This window comes from Rhinatrema bivittatum, chromosome 9 (assembly GCF_901001135.1).
Source record: "Rhinatrema bivittatum chromosome 9, aRhiBiv1.1, whole genome shotgun sequence".
Classification (NCBI taxonomy): domain Eukaryota; kingdom Metazoa; phylum Chordata; class Amphibia; order Gymnophiona; family Rhinatrematidae; genus Rhinatrema; species Rhinatrema bivittatum.
Genome location: NC_042623.1, coordinates 17,451,333 through 17,467,937, shown reverse-complemented (window position 1 = coordinate 17,467,937; position 16,605 = coordinate 17,451,333). Strand labels below are relative to the sequence as shown.

Below are 16,605 nucleotides of genomic sequence, written 5' to 3'. Positions count from 1 at the left end.
CCTTGCGCAATTCCAAGGCAAATCGGTTCTTCAGCCGCTGGAGGGAGCACGGCTTGGAGGGCGTGAATGCTCTGACTCTCCCTTGGCCCTCGGACATCCTTCGGTACGTGTTCCCCCCCCCCCCCCCCCCCCCCCAGTTGCCTCTGGTGGGAAAGTTCTCAGAAGAATAGAGCTCCACTGGGGGCTCGGGGTTTTGGTAGCACCCGAGTGGCCATGCAGGCCATGGTTCCCTGATCTCATCAACCTGGCGATGGACGGACCTCTTCGGTTAGGTCATCTCTTTCGCCTGCTTCAGCAGTGGCCCGTGTTTTTCAACCAGCCCGATCGCTTCTGTCTAGTAGTCTGGCTTTTGAATGGCGATGCCTGATGCGTAAGGGCTATAAGGAGGAGTTCATCTCCACTTGGCTGCGGGCCCGGAAACTGTTGACTTCCCTGGCTTATGTGCGTATCTGGAAGGTTTTGAGCCTGGTTGTGTGGAGTCGGGTGTCTCAGCGCGCTCCAACCCAATCTCGTTGGTGCTTTCTTTCCTTCAGAAGGGTCTTCCCAAGGTTTTTCCTTCAGTTCTCTGTGCATTCCAGTCTCCGCTCTCGGCTCTTTCCTGGGTCGGGTAGACGGTCATCCCTTAGTGGGCCACCCGGACGTGTTTCAGTTTCTGAAGGGAGTCAAATACCTACATCCACCTTCTTGTTTCACTTGTCCGTCATGGAGTCTTATTCTGGTCCTCCGGGCCCTCTGTGCTGCCTCGTTTGAACCTCTCCGTCGGACTACGTTATAGGTTTTCATGCTCAAGACAGTTTTTTCTTGTCTCTATCTCCTCCGCTCGGCGGGTCTCCGAGATCCAAGCGTTGTGCAGTCGGGAACCTTTCTTGCGCTTTTCTGATTCAGGGGTTTCCTCAAGACTGTTCCTTCTTTCTTGCCTAGGGTTATCTCTAGTTTTCATGTCAACCAGTTGGTAGAGCTCACTGCATTCTCCCCAGAGGAGATTGCGGGTACGGCTGGGGGCGATCTTCGTAAGCTGCATGTTAATTGAGTTCTACTTCAGTGTCTCCCGGTTACTAATGACTCTCGGGTCCTGGACCATCTTTTTGTTCTCTGGAGTGGTCCTAATTGGGATAAGCTGGCTTCTAAGACCACTCTCGCGCGGTGGTTGAAAGAGGCGATCTCCTCAGCCTATCTCTGCCAAGGTCGGGTGGTTCCCGAGGGTCTAAAGGCTCATTTGCTACGTTCTCAAGCTACTTCCTGGGCGGAGAGTCAATCGGTCTCTCCGCAGGGGATTGGCAGGGCCGCCACATGGACGTCCTTGCATGCTTTTGCTCGACACTACCACCTGGATGTGCAAGCTCCGGTTTTCAGTTCCTTTGGGCAGCAAGTGCTTCGAGCGGGACTGTCTCGGTCCCACCCAGTTTAGGGAAGCTTTGGTACATCCCACTGTCTGGACTGATCCGGGTACGTACAGGAAAGGAAAATTAGTTCTTACCTGTTAATTTTCGTTCCTGTAGTACCTCTGATCAGTCCAGACGCCCTTCCCTGTCTGTCTTTCTGTCCTCTCGAAGCTTGTTTTTCTTGCAGATTCGCAGATTTTGATACTTTATTTTTTGCAAGAATACTGAGCAATTACACCGGAGGCCTTGGTTGTTTAAGCACCAAGTATATGCTTTTTTGAAAAGCCAAGTATAAAACTTGGCTTTTCAAAAAAGCATTTCCAAGCCTTGAATAAAACCTCCTCTCACTAGCACTAACTCGTATGCAATAATGGAATGTAAACACGAATCAACCAACCTCAAACCCTCTCTCACTAATTCCTGCTGAATATTTATCATACTATTACCATTCACAACTGTCATATTTATTCATTTGATTACCTATGTACCGTTTCATTTTTCACTTGCTATTCTAATGTATCAATAGGCTGAAATGTAAATATTGTGCTGTTCAATTTCTCCCCTTCCATCCCAAGTTTATTTTCCTTGTTTTTTGTAACTTTCCCTCTCCCTTTTTCTGATTCACTGTATTTAAAGTTCAAGGTTCTTATTGAAAATATTGTTTTTTACGTTACGTTATGCTTTACACTCCTTGTTATTTGTAAACCGGGTTGATGTGATGCCTATCATGAAACTCGGTATAACAAAAACAATAAATAAATAAATATGCAAAAGCTGTTAGTCCTACCATGTTTCTTACATGGTTCTACAGTTGCTCCATTGAGCTTTATGGTTACTTGCTTGATCCTATTCTGGTTTTGTTATTTTCTGCTTTGACATTGGTTATACTGAAGGGTTACAGGATAGGCTCTGTCCTCATATAAGATATCCTTTCAGTTTGTCTATCTCCACCTGCTGGAAAGGAGGCTCAACCCACGGTCTGGACTGATCCGGGGTACTACAGGAACGAAAATTAACAGGTAAGAACTAATTTTCCTTTATTTTAGGAAACTTTATTAATATCAAGTTAAGTCTCCAATTCTCTAGAAGCTCTAACCTTCTTGACAAAGCTGTCCTATCCTTTATTGTTGCTTGGTTGAATTCTTGAATATTTTTTTTATTTCCGTTTCCATCTTTCCCACTCTTGTTTGAACGTTTTGCAGGGTTTGACTCTGTTCAGTTATCTTTGTGTTCAAAGAGATAGCCAACTGTTTCATTTTTTGATTACTGGTTCTAACTGCGACTGACAAACCAGCTCTAAGCTCCCATAGAGCCTCCATCGTAACCATCTGCTCGCGTGTTTTCCAAGCGACCTGTTTCCTCCAAGGTCTCCACCAACTGTTCCCTCGTCGCCTCTGGGCGTTCAGCTACCACGCTGTCTCTCTCCTGCAGTCCTAAGGCACTGAGCTCACCGTTCCGCGTCTCCTGCAGGGCCTTGAATGATGTCACGACCCTCTCAGCCGGTGGTTTGATTTCGGTGGAGCTGAGGGAAACCTCTGCCTCAGACTGGGCCGAATCTCCTTCTGTCGGCGCCGCAGCGAGGCTACCCCCCCCATCTCTCACTGCTCCTGGAATCACATAGATGGTAATAAGTCTCTGCTTCGTCAATCGGGCACCCTGAAACACCCACAGCCATGAGAAAAAAAGAAAACCAAAGTAAAGAATTCACCTGGAACTGAGAAGGGCCATGTAAGATCCCCCGATCGGGAGACCCGCCCCCTTCCCCCCCCCCCCCCCCCCCGCTGACATCACTGTTGACAGCGCTGGACCGTTAAACGGTGCCAGAACATCAGGCGTCGCGCGCCGAAGGGGCGCAACAAAAGGGCACCCCTTCGTGCAATCCGTAGTGCTAGTTCTAGTTAATGTCGTTGTAATCGGAGATCTCTCGTGTGTTTAATATGCATCCTGTTATACTTTTTGCTCAATTGTTAAAAGTATTGCAAGTTGAATCTTTGTAAACCGTTATGATGGCTTTACCGAATGACAGTATATAAAACTCAACAAATAAATAAATAAATTTTGTCGAAATTGAGGGAAAAACTCTTATTTTCCCGGCATTCTGTTTTAATTTTTAAGCGAAAATATGAAGGAAACTCAGGAAAAACAGCGACGTAATTTTACATAGCTGAGCAGCTCACTCAGTCGACTCCTCACAGGGCGCTATCTTGCACCCCCTCCCCTTCCCGGTGAACCTCCTTTTGAACTGCTCAGGTGCGTCACTCTGAAGGACCGTATGCTCAAAACGGTGTTTTTGGTATCCATCTGTTCGGCTCGGAGGGTTTTGGAAATTCAGGCTCTATCTTGTCGCAAGCCTTTTCTTAGGTTTTCCGATTCTGGCATTTCTCCTTCCTGCCTAAGGTTGTATCGGCTTTTCACGTGAACCAGTCTGTTGAGTTGCCTGCGTTCCCGGATTTGGATCAGAATTCTTCACATGCTCATGAATTGAAGCGTTTGGATGTTAGGCGGGCGCTGATCCATTACTTGGAGGTCACTAATGATTTTCGCCTGTCTAATCACCTTTTTGTCTTGTGGTGCAGTCCCAGGAAATTGCATAAAGCTTCCAAGGCTACTATTGCCCGATGGTTGAAGGATGCTATTGCTTCAGCGTACGTATGTCACGGGCGAGCCGTTCCAGAGGGTCTGAAGGCTCATTCGCTCCGTCCCGGACAGAAAGTCAGTTAATTTCCCCTCAGGAGATCTGTAGGATGGCGACTTGGAAATCTTTGCATCCTTTTGCTCGGCATTACCGTTCGGATGTTCGGGCTCCCGGCTCAGAGAGCTTTGTCAGTGCTGTGCTTCGAGAGGGGCTTTCTAGGTCCCACCCCATGTAAGGGCTGATCCGGGTACGTACAGGGAAAGGAAAATTGGTTCTTACCTGCTAATTTTCGTTCCTGTAGTACCACGGATCAGCCCAGATGCCCGCCCGGTTTTTTGATTCTGCTCGAGAGTTTATCGAATTTTTTTTTTTTCTCTGTCATACTATATAGCAGGATGAAGATTTCACAAATGCGCTTATTTTGTACCATTTAAATTTTGGATTCCTGTTACCTCTTTAATTCTGCTTCGATTTTGTTTGTACTGAAGGGGTGCAGATGGTGCATCCTACTTACAGGGGTGCCCTTCAAGTTTTTCTCTGTCTCCATCTGCTGGAAGGGATGAATAAACCCAGCATTCTGGGCTGATCCGTGGTACTACAGGAATGAAAATTAGCAGGTAAGAACTCATTTTCCTTTTCTTTTTATGTATTATATAAATACCGGAATAAGGAAGTGGGCATGTTAATGATAGTGTTTGAATGTCTGCCAAATGAATTATTTTTAGCGTTTTTCCTTGTGCTGCTACTCTCATTGGATGTGTTTAGTATTTCAGGTTTTCTCTGCTTATTCAAGCTTCTCCTTTTCTCTGATTGACTTTGATAGGACGGGGCTTACAGAGCAGGATCACAGATTACTTTACACGTCATGTTTGCCAGACACAGGGCGCCCATGACATGGAAAGCCAGCGTGCTGAGAAGCTCGAGGTGACGGACGCCCTGCAGGACGATGGCGAAAGGAGCCTTCTGCTGGAGCTGGACTGCGCAGAGTTGTTTGATGAAGAAACCAAGATGGGCCCTTCAGAGCCCACGCTGTTTGGAAAAAGACACTTTTCTTCCAGATGGGACAGCAGCCAAGACATGGGGCAGGCTAGGTGGGGTGGGAATGCAAAGAAACCCTTGCTGGACTGCTCCTCCCAACTATCTTCAGAGTTGAGGACCATTATAGATGATGATGATGATGAGCCTATAGATGTGTATTCTGGGCTTCTAGGAACGCCCGGTCTTGTATTGGAATCTCCAGCGCACATTAGTCAGCTACCAGATGAGCTCCTGATGCGCATCTTTGCTTTCCTTCCGGTGGTGGATCTCTATCGGAATATAAGTGTGGTTTGTCAGCACTGGAGAGCCGTCGTTAGTGATCCATTGGTAAGTGCCGTGGTGGAGGGAGGACTTCTGGGAGGGTTCGATGCCGAAGGCAGAAGGGTGGCTCCCCCAGAAATCTCGTGTCGTGAAAGTGTTCCACCGTCCTTGCGTTCTAGTTTGTTCCCTGGAAGAAGCTCTACCACCGGTTCCTGAGGAAGGAGGAAGAGGCTGTGCGGAAGGTGGAAGGGATTCTCACCCAGAACTGCATCACCAAGCAGGAAGACCTGTGCGTGCTGAACCTGCTAAGGTGGGTGGGGGTTCGCATGAGTCTAGGGCGCTAGCTGGGTCACTCCTGCAGAGCTCTGCTTATTCTGTGCAGGTGAAAATCTGCATTTTATATGCGTAGTCGCCACGGAGGGAAAATGTTCGAGCAAGAATCAGTCTGTTCTCTTTCCTTTCGTGCCCCTGTAATCGCACACGGCTCGGTTTTTGAGCTGTAAGCTGTTTTGTGTACTGGGGGATCAACCTACTCTCTGTTTGTAAAAAAATTGGATAGCTGTTCCTGACTCCTCTGACATCGCCCAGCCAAAAGGCCTTTTTTACGTAGAGCTAGAACTGCATCGGTGGCACTTGATGATAGTCGCTTGAAGGGCATAATGGCATAAAAAAAGTGGCATGTGTTTGCCTGCAAGTTTCACCTTTCGGGACAGAATAGTTTAACCTTTATATTATATGAAAGATAGGAAAAACAATACAGCACAGCACATAATTGTTCCTTTTGCACACCATGCTATCACTATACAAGAAAAAACAAGATTAATTTTTTCCCATCTGTTTCCTTATGGAGAAAATCCCATCCCCCTTCCTAACTAAATCACAAAGGCTAGTCTTGCAAATAGATTTTATGATGATTCTGCATGCTTAAATTTTATTGTGTTCTTTAAAGGTTCATAGCTTCTTTCAAGTATATCCGAAGCATGGATCCTGAAGCAGTGATCAGATGTCTAAAGGGCCATCGTCTGTATGTCGTGGCTGAAGCCTGCATCACCCAGAGGCTGCCAGAACTAAGCAATCCTGCAGGGGTACAGTGAATACATTCTCCATCCTGTGTTCATAGGACAAGTTACTTTGATGTTTCCTTTAACCTAACATTTTGTGATGATCAGATAGCACAATTAACACGGTAAATGATGGCAGATAAAAACCAAAATGGCCCATCCAGTCATCCCAGTTAAGATTCTTTCACTTTGAGTAGGATTCTGCCTAATTAGGGAATACTAGTTTTGCTGCCTTTTTTTTTTTTTTTATTTATAATTATAGAAAAAAACAGAGAAAAGTCCATTGTAGTTGTGTAGATAATCTATAGCTCAATGTTAATTTTTAAAATGTACAGACATGGTCATACATAATCCTGAGTTAGTTATTTATTTATTTATTTATTTATTTATTAATTACTGGCAATCACAGATAGTTTACCTGAAAGAAGGAAAACCATTTTTCCCTTACATTTCAAAATTTATCAGAACAGTCTCTGTTCCGGGTACATACCTGGATCAGTGCAGACTCGTGGGTTTTGCATCCCTGCCAGCAGATGGAGCCAAAGTGTCACTGACACTTTACATAACCCAGTGTACCACCTGCAGACCCTCAGTATTTCTCTATCTCCAGCAGATGGAAGATGGTGAAAAACCTATAGTCTGGAGAGATCTAAAAAATAATTCAGATTGGAGAGAATATTTCCTTATCCTCCCAGGGGGTTGTGAAGTTCTGGTGGGGACATTTGAAATCGGCTCGGTGTGCTGCGGCAGTCAAAAAAGCAAACAATGTTAGGAATTATTAGGAAGGGAATGGTGAATAAAATTGAAAATGTTATAATGCTTCTGTATCACTCTATAGTGAGACTGCATCTTGAGTACTGCGTACAGTTCTGGTCGCCGCATCTCATAAGTATATAGTTGTACTGGCGAAGGTACAGAGAAGGGCAATCAAAATGATAAAGGGGATGGAACAGATCGCCTATGAGGAAAGGCTAAAGAGGTTAGGGCTGTTCAGCTTGGAGAAGAGACGGGGGGGGGGGGGGCGGGGATATGATAGAGGTCTTCAAAAGCATGAGAGGTCTAGAGCAGGTAAATGCAAATTGGTTATTTACACTTTTGGATAATAGAAGGACTAGGGGGCACTCCATGAAGTTAGCAAGTAGCACATTTATGATTAATCAGAGAAAATTCTTTTTCACTCAGCGCACAGTTAAGCTCTGGAATTTGTTGCCAGAGAATGTGATTAGTTCAGTTAGTGTAGATGTGTTTAAAAATACAATCAATAACCAAAGGAAAAAGCTCATTGTGTTGGGTGTGTCTGTCATCAGAGGCACTAATTTGGGAACTCTTTTCGAGGGAAACACTGCAGTTAAAAGCCTTCCAGGATCATTGACCGGCAGAAATGCTATTCAGATAGTCAAAAGCGATCAAAGAAGAAAGCAAAGACTCTAAAGTTGATATCATCCATCTGGGAACCAACGACCTTGCTAGAAACAGCATCCAAGCAGATTAGTCACATGGCGACAACCATTGCCTTTTCAGAAGTGTTACCTGTTCATGGAATGGGGAAGGAGAGACTAAGCCATATTGATAACTTCAATGTATGGCTCAAATTCTGGTGTAAGGAAGAAGGTTTTGGATTTATTGGGGGCTGGGACCATGTATGGAACTGTAAAAAGCTCTTTGTCAAAGATGGCAAGGGGTGGCCTGCTGTGCGTGTGGAGCGGCTCCCGCGTGGTTGAATCGCCGCGGTCTCTGTTCAGCCTGCATCTCGGGAGGGGAGGGACCCTCGGAGCTTCCAGCGCCTGCCAAACGTAGGAAGGTCGCATCCTTTCCTCTTTCTGCAGCTCTGAGCGGTCATTTTCGATCCCCCTGCAGTTGGGCCCATGCTTTTGGGGTCCGAGGGGGATTTCCCTCCGGTCCTTTCCCCGGTTCACCCAGGCCCTATTGGGGACAGAGGGACTCTGAAGGCTGCCTGGAACGAGGCCCTCTTCCTGCTGATACGGACAGCTTGCGGCTCCGTTTTCGCCAAAATTTGTGCTGCTTATGCACAAAGTCTTTTTAGCGCCCTATGGAACATAAGAACATAAGAAATTGCCATGCTGGGTCAGACCAAGGGTCCATCAAGCCCAGCATCCTGTTTCCAACAGAGGCCAAACCAGGCCACAAGAACCTGGCAATTACCCAAACACCTAGAAGATCCCATGCTACTGATGCAATTAATAGCAGTGACTATTCCCTAAGTAAACTTGATTAATAGCAGTTAATGGACTTCTCTTCCAAGAACTTATCCAAACCTTTTTTGAACCCAGCTACACTAACTGCACTAACCACATCCTCTGGCAACAAATTCCAGAGATTTATTGTGCGTTGAGTGAAAAAGAATTTTCTCCGATTAGTCTTAAATGTGCTACTTGCTAAGTTCATGGAATGCCCCCTAGTCCTTCTATTATTCGAAAGTGTAAATAACCGAGTCACATCTACTCGTTCAAGACCTCTCATGATCTTAAAGACCTCTATGATATCCCCCCTCAGCCGTCTCTTCTGCAAGCTGAACAGCCCTAACCTCTTCAGCCTTTCCTCATAGGGGAGCTGTTCCATCCCCTTTATCATTTTGGTTGCCCTTCTCTGTACCTTCTCCATTGCAACTATATCTTTTTTGAGATACGGCGACCAGAATTGTACACAGTATTCAAGGTGTGGTCTCACCATGGAGCGATATAGAGGCATTATGACATTTTCCGTTTTATTAACCATTCCCTTCCTAATAATTCCTAACATTTTATTTGCTTTTTTTGACTGCTGCAGCACACTGAGCTGACGATTTCAATGTATTATCTACTATGACGCCTAGATCTCTTTCTTGGGTGGTAGCTCCTAATATGGAACCTAACATCGTGTAGGGCGTCTGGTTCAGCTCCAGTCAGGTCACTGCCAGAGTCCGGCTCAAGTCAGGCTGGGAGGGTTGCAAGAAGGTATAGCGACTGCCAGAGTACTGCATTTGGCTGGTACGGTGCCGCAGGAAAATGCCTGCGGCCCGGGGGCAACACTTCCCGGTGATCGGGCGGCGGACACAAGCCAAGGTGACTATCTTGATCCCGGGCCTGCGGCAGAGGGGGATGACCCCAAGATCCTACGGTTGTTCCACAGGGAGGAATTGGCACCTCTCATTCTCCAAGTTCTGGAGGAGCTTGGGCCTACAGCCTCAGCCTGATGACCCTCGCAAGGATGGAGCGGAACCAGTCTTGGAGGGCACGTGGCGCGCCCCCCTTCCGGGTTTCCGTATCATGAGTCCAGTTGGTGGATCAGGAGTGGGATAACACGGACGCGGGATTGAAAGTCGTTAGGGCCATGGCCAAGCTTTATTCCTTGCCGGAGCAAGCCCTGAAGTTGTTTGCGCTCCCTAAGGTGGATGCTGCGGTATCGGCCGTCACAAAGAAAACGACCATTCCAGTTGCGGGGACAACGGCTCTGAAGGATGTTCAGGTTCGCAAGCTGAAGATCCATCTCAAGCGGATTTTTGAGGTCTTGGCTTTGAGTCTCCGCGCGGCTAATTGTTCCAGCTTCATGCAGCAGGCATGCTTATGCTGGGTACAGCGTTCCCAGGAGGATCCAACGTTAGGTGGTTCGCAAGGTGCTCAGGCAGACCAGTTGGAAACGGCCATAGCTTTTGTGGCAGATGCCTTGTATGATGTGGTGCGGACATCTTCCCGCATTATGGGGGCTGTGGTTTCCGCAAGGCACCTCCTATGGCTCCATAACTGGTCCACAGACGTTTCATCTAAGGCCCAGCTGGCGTCTTTACAGTTCAAAGGTCGGCTCTTATTTGGCGAGGAGTTGGATCAGATCGTGAAGCAATTAGGAGAAACTAAGGTGCTTCGTTTACCAGAGGACAAGCCTCTGGGCAGATGGAGTTTTCCCCCACGGCCGCTTTTTCGGGACAGTCGAAAGTTTCAGCAATCGTGCAGTGAGTCGGCGACAAAGAGGTCTTTTTCGTCTCGTGGTCGGCCCTTCAGAGCCCCCATCACTGCCGGCTCCTCCGGTCCCAAATCGACACAATGAAGGGAGGCCGACCCACTCCCCATTCCTTTTATAGGAGGTTGGCTGGCTTGGTTTTTCGAGGAGGTGGGCCAAAATCACCCAGGATCAGTGGGTACTCAGTGTGATAAGGGACGGTTACGTTTTAGAATTTGCTCGGCCCGTCCGTGACCTGTTCCTAATCTCCCCCTGTGGCTCGCTGAAGAAGCACAGAGCAGTACGGGAGACTTTGCACAGGTTGTAGTGCTTGGGAGCTGTGGTCCCGCTGCCTCTGGAATGAACTCCGAATGGGTCGGTATTCAATTTACTTTGTAGTCCCGAAGAAGGAAGGATCCTTTTGCCCATTCTTGATTTGAAGCATGTGAACGCAGAGTTAAAAGTTCCCCATTTTCGCATGGAAACGTTGCGGTCGGTGATAGCGGCGGTACGCACCCAGGAGTTCCTGGCATCACTGGATTTGACGGAAGAGTATCTCCACATTCCCATTTGCCGAGATCATCAACACTACTTGAGGTTTATGGTCTTAGAGCAGCACATCCAGTTTCAGGCGCTCTGGTTCGGATTGGCCACAGCACCTCATACCTTCACCAAAGTCATGGTGGTCATTGCGGCAGCAGGGAGTCCTCGTACATCCTTATCTCGATGATTGGCTCAGTCGGGCGAAGTCAGAGAACAGTTGTCGTACAGCAGTGCAAGCGGTCCTTCGGACTTTGCGATCGTTAGGCTGGGTGGTGAATTTAGCCAAGAGCCACCTAGTCCCGTCTCAAACTCTGGAGTATCTGGGAGTGTTTTTCGACACAAGCCAAGGAGAGTCTTTCTGACGGAAGAGAGAGTGCGCAAACGCTACAGTCTCAGGTTCAGCACTTGTCACAGTTGCGTGTCTCCAGAGCTTGGGATGTGTTGCAGGTCCTTGATTCAATGACATCCACATTAGATCTGGTGCCTTGGGCCTTTGCTCATATGCGTCCCCTTCAGAGGGCTCTTCTGGCTCAGTGGAGTCCGTTGTCGTCGGAGTTTCACCAGCCTGTTCCTCTCTCTCCTTCGGCCAGGGACAATCTGTCTTGGTGGCTGCACACACACCCAACCTCATGCGGGGGGTCGCCTTGGAAGTTCCAGATTCGGTGAGTCTGCTACAGATGCCAGCCTCTCTGGTCGGCCATAGAGGCTTCTTGGTCTATTAATCGCTTGGAAGCCAGGGCAGTGTGTTTGGCATTGCTTGCCTTTCAGCCTTTAGTTCAGGGGTGTTCAGTGTGAGTTCTTTCGGACAATGCGACAGCTGTAGCCTACATCAATAGACAAGGGGGCACCAAGAGCCATTCAATGTCTCTGGAAGTTCAGGAGTTGATCCTTTAGATGGAACAGCACCTGGTTCAAATAACAGCGTCTCATATTAAGGAGTCGGACATGTTCAAGCAGATTATCTGTCGCACGCTCCTCGATCTGGGAGAATGGGAGTTGTCGGACAGAGCGATGCAGCTCATTTGCATGAAATGGAGCTACCCTCAGGTCGATCTGATGGCACAATGCGAAAGCTCCTCGTTTTTTCAGCAGACAAAGGGAATATGGAGCAGAGGGCATAGATGCTCTGGTCCTTCCTTGGCCGCAGGGAATTCTTCAATATGTTTTCCCTCCTTGGCCGCTGGTGGGAAAGGTCTTGTAGCGGATAGAGAGACATCCAGGGCAGGTGGTGCTGGTAGCCCCGAAGTGGCCGCGCCGCCCATGGTTCGCCAATCTGGTAAACCTCGAGGTTGAGGACCCGTTGCGGCTCAGTCATCTCCCTCACCTCCTGCGGCAGGGCTCCGTATTTTCCGACCAGGCAGATCACTTTTGTCTAGCGGCTTGGCTTTTGAGAGGAGGCGTTTGAGATCGAGAGGGTACCCGGAAATGGTAGTTACTACCCTTCTCCAGTCTAGGCAGAAGTCTATCTCATTGTCTTACATCCGGGTCTGGAAAGGCTTCGAGTCCTGGTGTGTGGCTAAGGGGGGTACAGGAATTGCGGGCTTCAGTGTCACATGTCTTGCTTTCCTTTAGGATGGCCTGGTCAAGGGCCTTGCTTTCAACTCTTAGAGTTCACGTGGCAGCTTTTGCTTGTTTGAGGGGAAGGCTGGATGTTTACCGGTTTATTCGAGGAGTCAAGAATTTATGCCCACCGGTGAGGAGAGTTTGTCCTCCTTGAAACCTCAATCTGGTCCTTCGAGGTTTGAGTGAGGCTCCGTTTGAACCTATCTGCAGAGCAACTCTTAAAGATTTGACTCTAAAGGTTGTTTCTTAGTAGCCATTTGCTCTGCGAGGAGAATTTCAGAATTGCAAACTCTGCCGCATCGAGATCCTTTTCTTCAAATATCAAACGTTAGTGTATCTTTGCAAATGGTGCCATCCTTTCTCCCGAAAGTGGTGTCCACTTTCCATGTTAATCAGTCTGAGTTACCGGCCTTTCCGGATTTGGCAGCTTCTGAATCTAATGCTCGTGAGCTTAGGCTACTGGACGTCCGTAGAGCATGTCTCTGCTATCTTAAAATCACAAATGGTTTTAGACTTTCTGATCATCTCTTCGTTTTGTGGAGTGGTCCAAAGAAAGGGTCTCAAGCTTCCAAAACTACCATTGCCAGATTTCTCTGTTCATCTTCCTTGAGTGATAGAGAACCAGAGAGGAAGAATTTCAACCAGACCGGGTGGGGCAATTGGTCCTTCCTATGCGTACCCCAGATCAGGCCAGACAAGTGGGTTTTTCATCCCTCCCAGAAGATGGAGGTACCCCTAGTCTACAGCAATTACATTTACACCAGAACCTTACTGATTGGGGGTGGGGTGGGGATCAAGTTGGTTGAAATATTTTGAGAGAGAGAGAACGTCAAAAGCAATTAACTGTCGTCCTGGGATGGGTAGGAAGCCCTCTAAACGTTTCAAATCATAGTTGATATTCAGTGCCAGGTATTGCTCTGTAGGGTGCGATAAGGAAGAATGCAGACTGTGTGAGTACCGATCAGCCCTGCTGTGGTACTCGGGATCTGTGCAAGGAAGCAAATCCCTGACTTTTCTGTCTTGCTATATCTGTGTTGCAGGCGGCGAACGTGTGGGCAGTGATGGCCACCATCGTTCTGTTCTCCGACAGCGTCTCCGACATCCAGAAGGTGCTCGCGTGCCTGAGGAGACCCAGCTCCACCTTGGTGCTGTCCGAGGTCACTGAGATTTTGTACTGCATAGCGACGCTGCTGTTTGCCATGAGGGAAAAGGAAATTAATATCAGCAACAGGTGACTTAGGACGGCAACTTCTGTATTCACCGTAAGCTAGCAATTCAGCTTTAGCAAAACCACAAGTCAGCGAGCTTAAAAAATCATCCAAGATGAAATGTTTAGGCACGTGCTGTGATTACTTTTCCTCTGTTGGCTATAGATGAAAATTGTATAGCAAAGCTTTGTAATATTGAGCTAATATTAGAGAATTATGTAATTGATGATTTTCTGATTAAAAAGAACCTGTAATAAATTTTAAAAAGAGAGCTTTTCCTAAGCTCTGTGCTGTTGATAAATATGTACTAAGTCGTTTATTTTTGCTGTCAGGATCCACTATAATGTTTTCTATTGTTTGAATCTGCTGGAGAATGCCGGCCCTGTCTGTGGAGGGACAAGCTCAGTGCAGTCGCGTTCAGTTTACGGAAATGCCGGCTTCAGGTATATGGCACTTCTCCGTAGCCGTATCGTCACGCGACGTCACTGCTTGTTTCACAGATTATTTACCAGCAGTTATTACGTGCTCCCCTTCCCGAAATAAAAAAAAAAAAAGTCCCACTGAACCTAAGAGTTCACAGCAGAGAGGTTGTCGTGTGGTTCTCCAGGCTGTGGCTGGTGGAGATGTGGTCACTGCAGGGTCCCATTGCTGCTGATAAAGATCTCATCCTCCCAACTGCCTGGCTCTGTTATTTTGTTGGCGGGCCAACACGAGACTCCCTTTCTGCACGCTGCACCCAGTTGTCCACCAGGTTTCATTTACCTCGGCCCATTTTTCCTACCTACCACAGAAGCCAGGGTTCAAATCCCACTACTCCTGCTGATGCTCCTTTATGACCTTGGGCAAGTCAGTTCAGCCTCCATCGCCTCAGGGAACAGACTTTAGATTAAGCCCCCTGGGACAGGGACCCTACCAGCTGCACTTGGGTTTGTAACTCGCCTTGAGCTCAGATTTAAATCCAAATCCAGTTACCCTCACGTTAACAATCCTCTAAGTAGCTCTGTCCCGTACCTTTTTTTGAATTCTGACTTTTAATACTCTCTACCTGTCTGCATCCATTCCTCTTCATTACTGCTAAGTCTACCCCTGAAACCTCTTATCATGGCCTCATGTTCTAAACCTCTCTTCCACCTAAAATTGCTTTCTTCTTTTACAATGTTTCTTTCCTGGCAGTCACCAAAACGACGCAATAGTAACTTTCTAGCTTCTGCGTTGACTGAAAGGGGCACATCACATTGAGCTGGAGCACTATGAGAGAGAAGAAGGGTCCTAACCTGGAGATTTGTAACCTTGTCCTTACCCTTCTAGCACGTTTTAATTTGCAACAAGTATAAACCGTTGCTCCTTTAAGAATAGTGCGATTCAGGACCTGATTATTACATATCTTAGCAAGCAGCGTGCACGGATGGGTCACCTGTACGTTGCTTTTGGGAAACGCATGGGGATGTGCCTGAATGCCTATGATAAGAATGTGTGTTGTGTGTCCCAGTTATAGATGATGATGATGGTGGTCAGATTTTTAGCCTCTTTTTTCCAAATAATGCTCAAGGCATATGGGGCATTATTAGTGTTCAGATGAAAGTCTCTGCCCCAAAGAGCTTACAGACTGAGTGGGTACCCGAGCCATCGGGCGTTAAGGAGACGGGTCCAAGGTCATAAGAAGTATCAGTGGGAGAAGTAGGGTTTGAATCCCGGTTCTCGGCCCGTTGCCGTAGCCACTGCTAGGCCACACGTTCTCGTGTGACGGGAATCCAGAGAAGCCCTGGGAGAGGTGCCTGTGGTGCCGGGACATAGAGGGGGGTGACGTTTGCATCTGGCGGTGACGCAGCAGCAGAGACGCAGGTCGTAACTCACGGGGATTGGCCTGTCCCCTGAGCCCCGATTCTGGTAACCTGCTTCCGAGCCTCTTACTCGCCTGCGTACCTCTTCACCTTTTGCTACACGCAGCCGACAACTAAAATGTCGGCGTGGCAGGAAAACGTTAAAGAAAAGATGAGAGAGCGCCGACCTGGAGAAATAGATGGTTGCCAAGACTAGTAGGATGAGAGTTGATGTGTCGTCCGTCCGTCGTCGTGTGTTACCCCCCCCCCCCCCCCCCATCAATTCTGGTAGCATTGCTCTAATTTCTTTTTCTTTCTTTTCGTCCCAGAGCTGCTCCCGAAATCAAACTGACCCACGAGCAGCACCTGATTCTGAACCACGACATCTGTCGAAGGGACGTGGCTAAAATTGTGGCATTTGCTGGTAAGGCAGTGGTAACTGGGCTCTCGTGGTCCTAACTGGTTTCTGGCAGTGTTGGGGGGGGGGGGGGGGGATAGCGCGAGGAGGGACTGAGGAAACCCTGCTGGGTACGTTCTTATAAAATACCGAGCGCTACGTGGCAGGTGGGGCTCTTGGTTCATCTCTGGGAGGCAGGGAGAGGGTTGTGGGCTGCGGGCTGGTTTATTTGATTCCCACTTTTCAGCACTTCAAAGCGGTTAAGTTGTTTATAGCTAGAGATGCGAGAAGCTTTGGATTGTGGGAATTGTCGTCCAGATACCAGGGGGTGATGCAGCTGTTTTCTGGGGGGGATGGGGAGGGCAGGGTTCGGGGGTTGTTTTTTTTTTTGCTCATGCTTCCGAGTGTTGCGACTTCGTGACACTTTTTTATTTTCTTTCCCGAATTCTCCGGCTAGCCCAGCAGTTACCGCTGCTGAGCAGAGGGCGTCCCGCTCTAGCAGCCCTTTTCAGGTGCCGTTAAGCCTTCGTGCTCGGTTGCCGGGATTTTCACCTATTGCCCCTTAAACCTGGCCATTGCAACGAAAGCCCTTGACTGAGCGGCACAGATATGGACCGTGGCTCCCTATGGTGTCTGGGAACGTATGTGCCCTGTACCGGCAGGTGTGTGTTGGTAGGAAGTGGCAGCCAGGTTAGAGTTTGGCAAGAAGGGGTTGTCGGAGGTTCTGTGAGTTTTCGACAGAAAGTTTATCCCATGGGGGAGGT

The 16,605-nt window shown here is 48.0% G+C and overlaps 1 protein-coding gene across 4 annotated transcripts in view; it reads left to right on the top strand.

Annotated features, from left to right (window-relative positions):
- The window catches only part of FBH1 (F-box DNA helicase 1), a 79,191-nt gene that overhangs the window by 9,671 nt on the left and 52,915 nt on the right, over positions 1 to 16,605 (top strand). For all 4 annotated transcript variants that reach the window (XM_029615504.1, XM_029615502.1, XM_029615503.1 and 1 more), the window contains exons 3-8: positions 4,841 to 5,382; positions 5,496 to 5,626; positions 6,266 to 6,401; positions 13,457 to 13,647; positions 13,957 to 14,067; positions 15,774 to 15,868. In XM_029615504.1, coding sequence (XP_029471364.1) covers positions 4,841 to 5,382; positions 5,496 to 5,626; positions 6,266 to 6,401; positions 13,457 to 13,647; positions 13,957 to 14,067; positions 15,774 to 15,868 — 1,206 coding nt within the window. The remainder of the gene's footprint in view (positions 1 to 4,840; positions 5,383 to 5,495; positions 5,627 to 6,265; positions 6,402 to 13,456; positions 13,648 to 13,956; positions 14,068 to 15,773; positions 15,869 to 16,605) is intronic.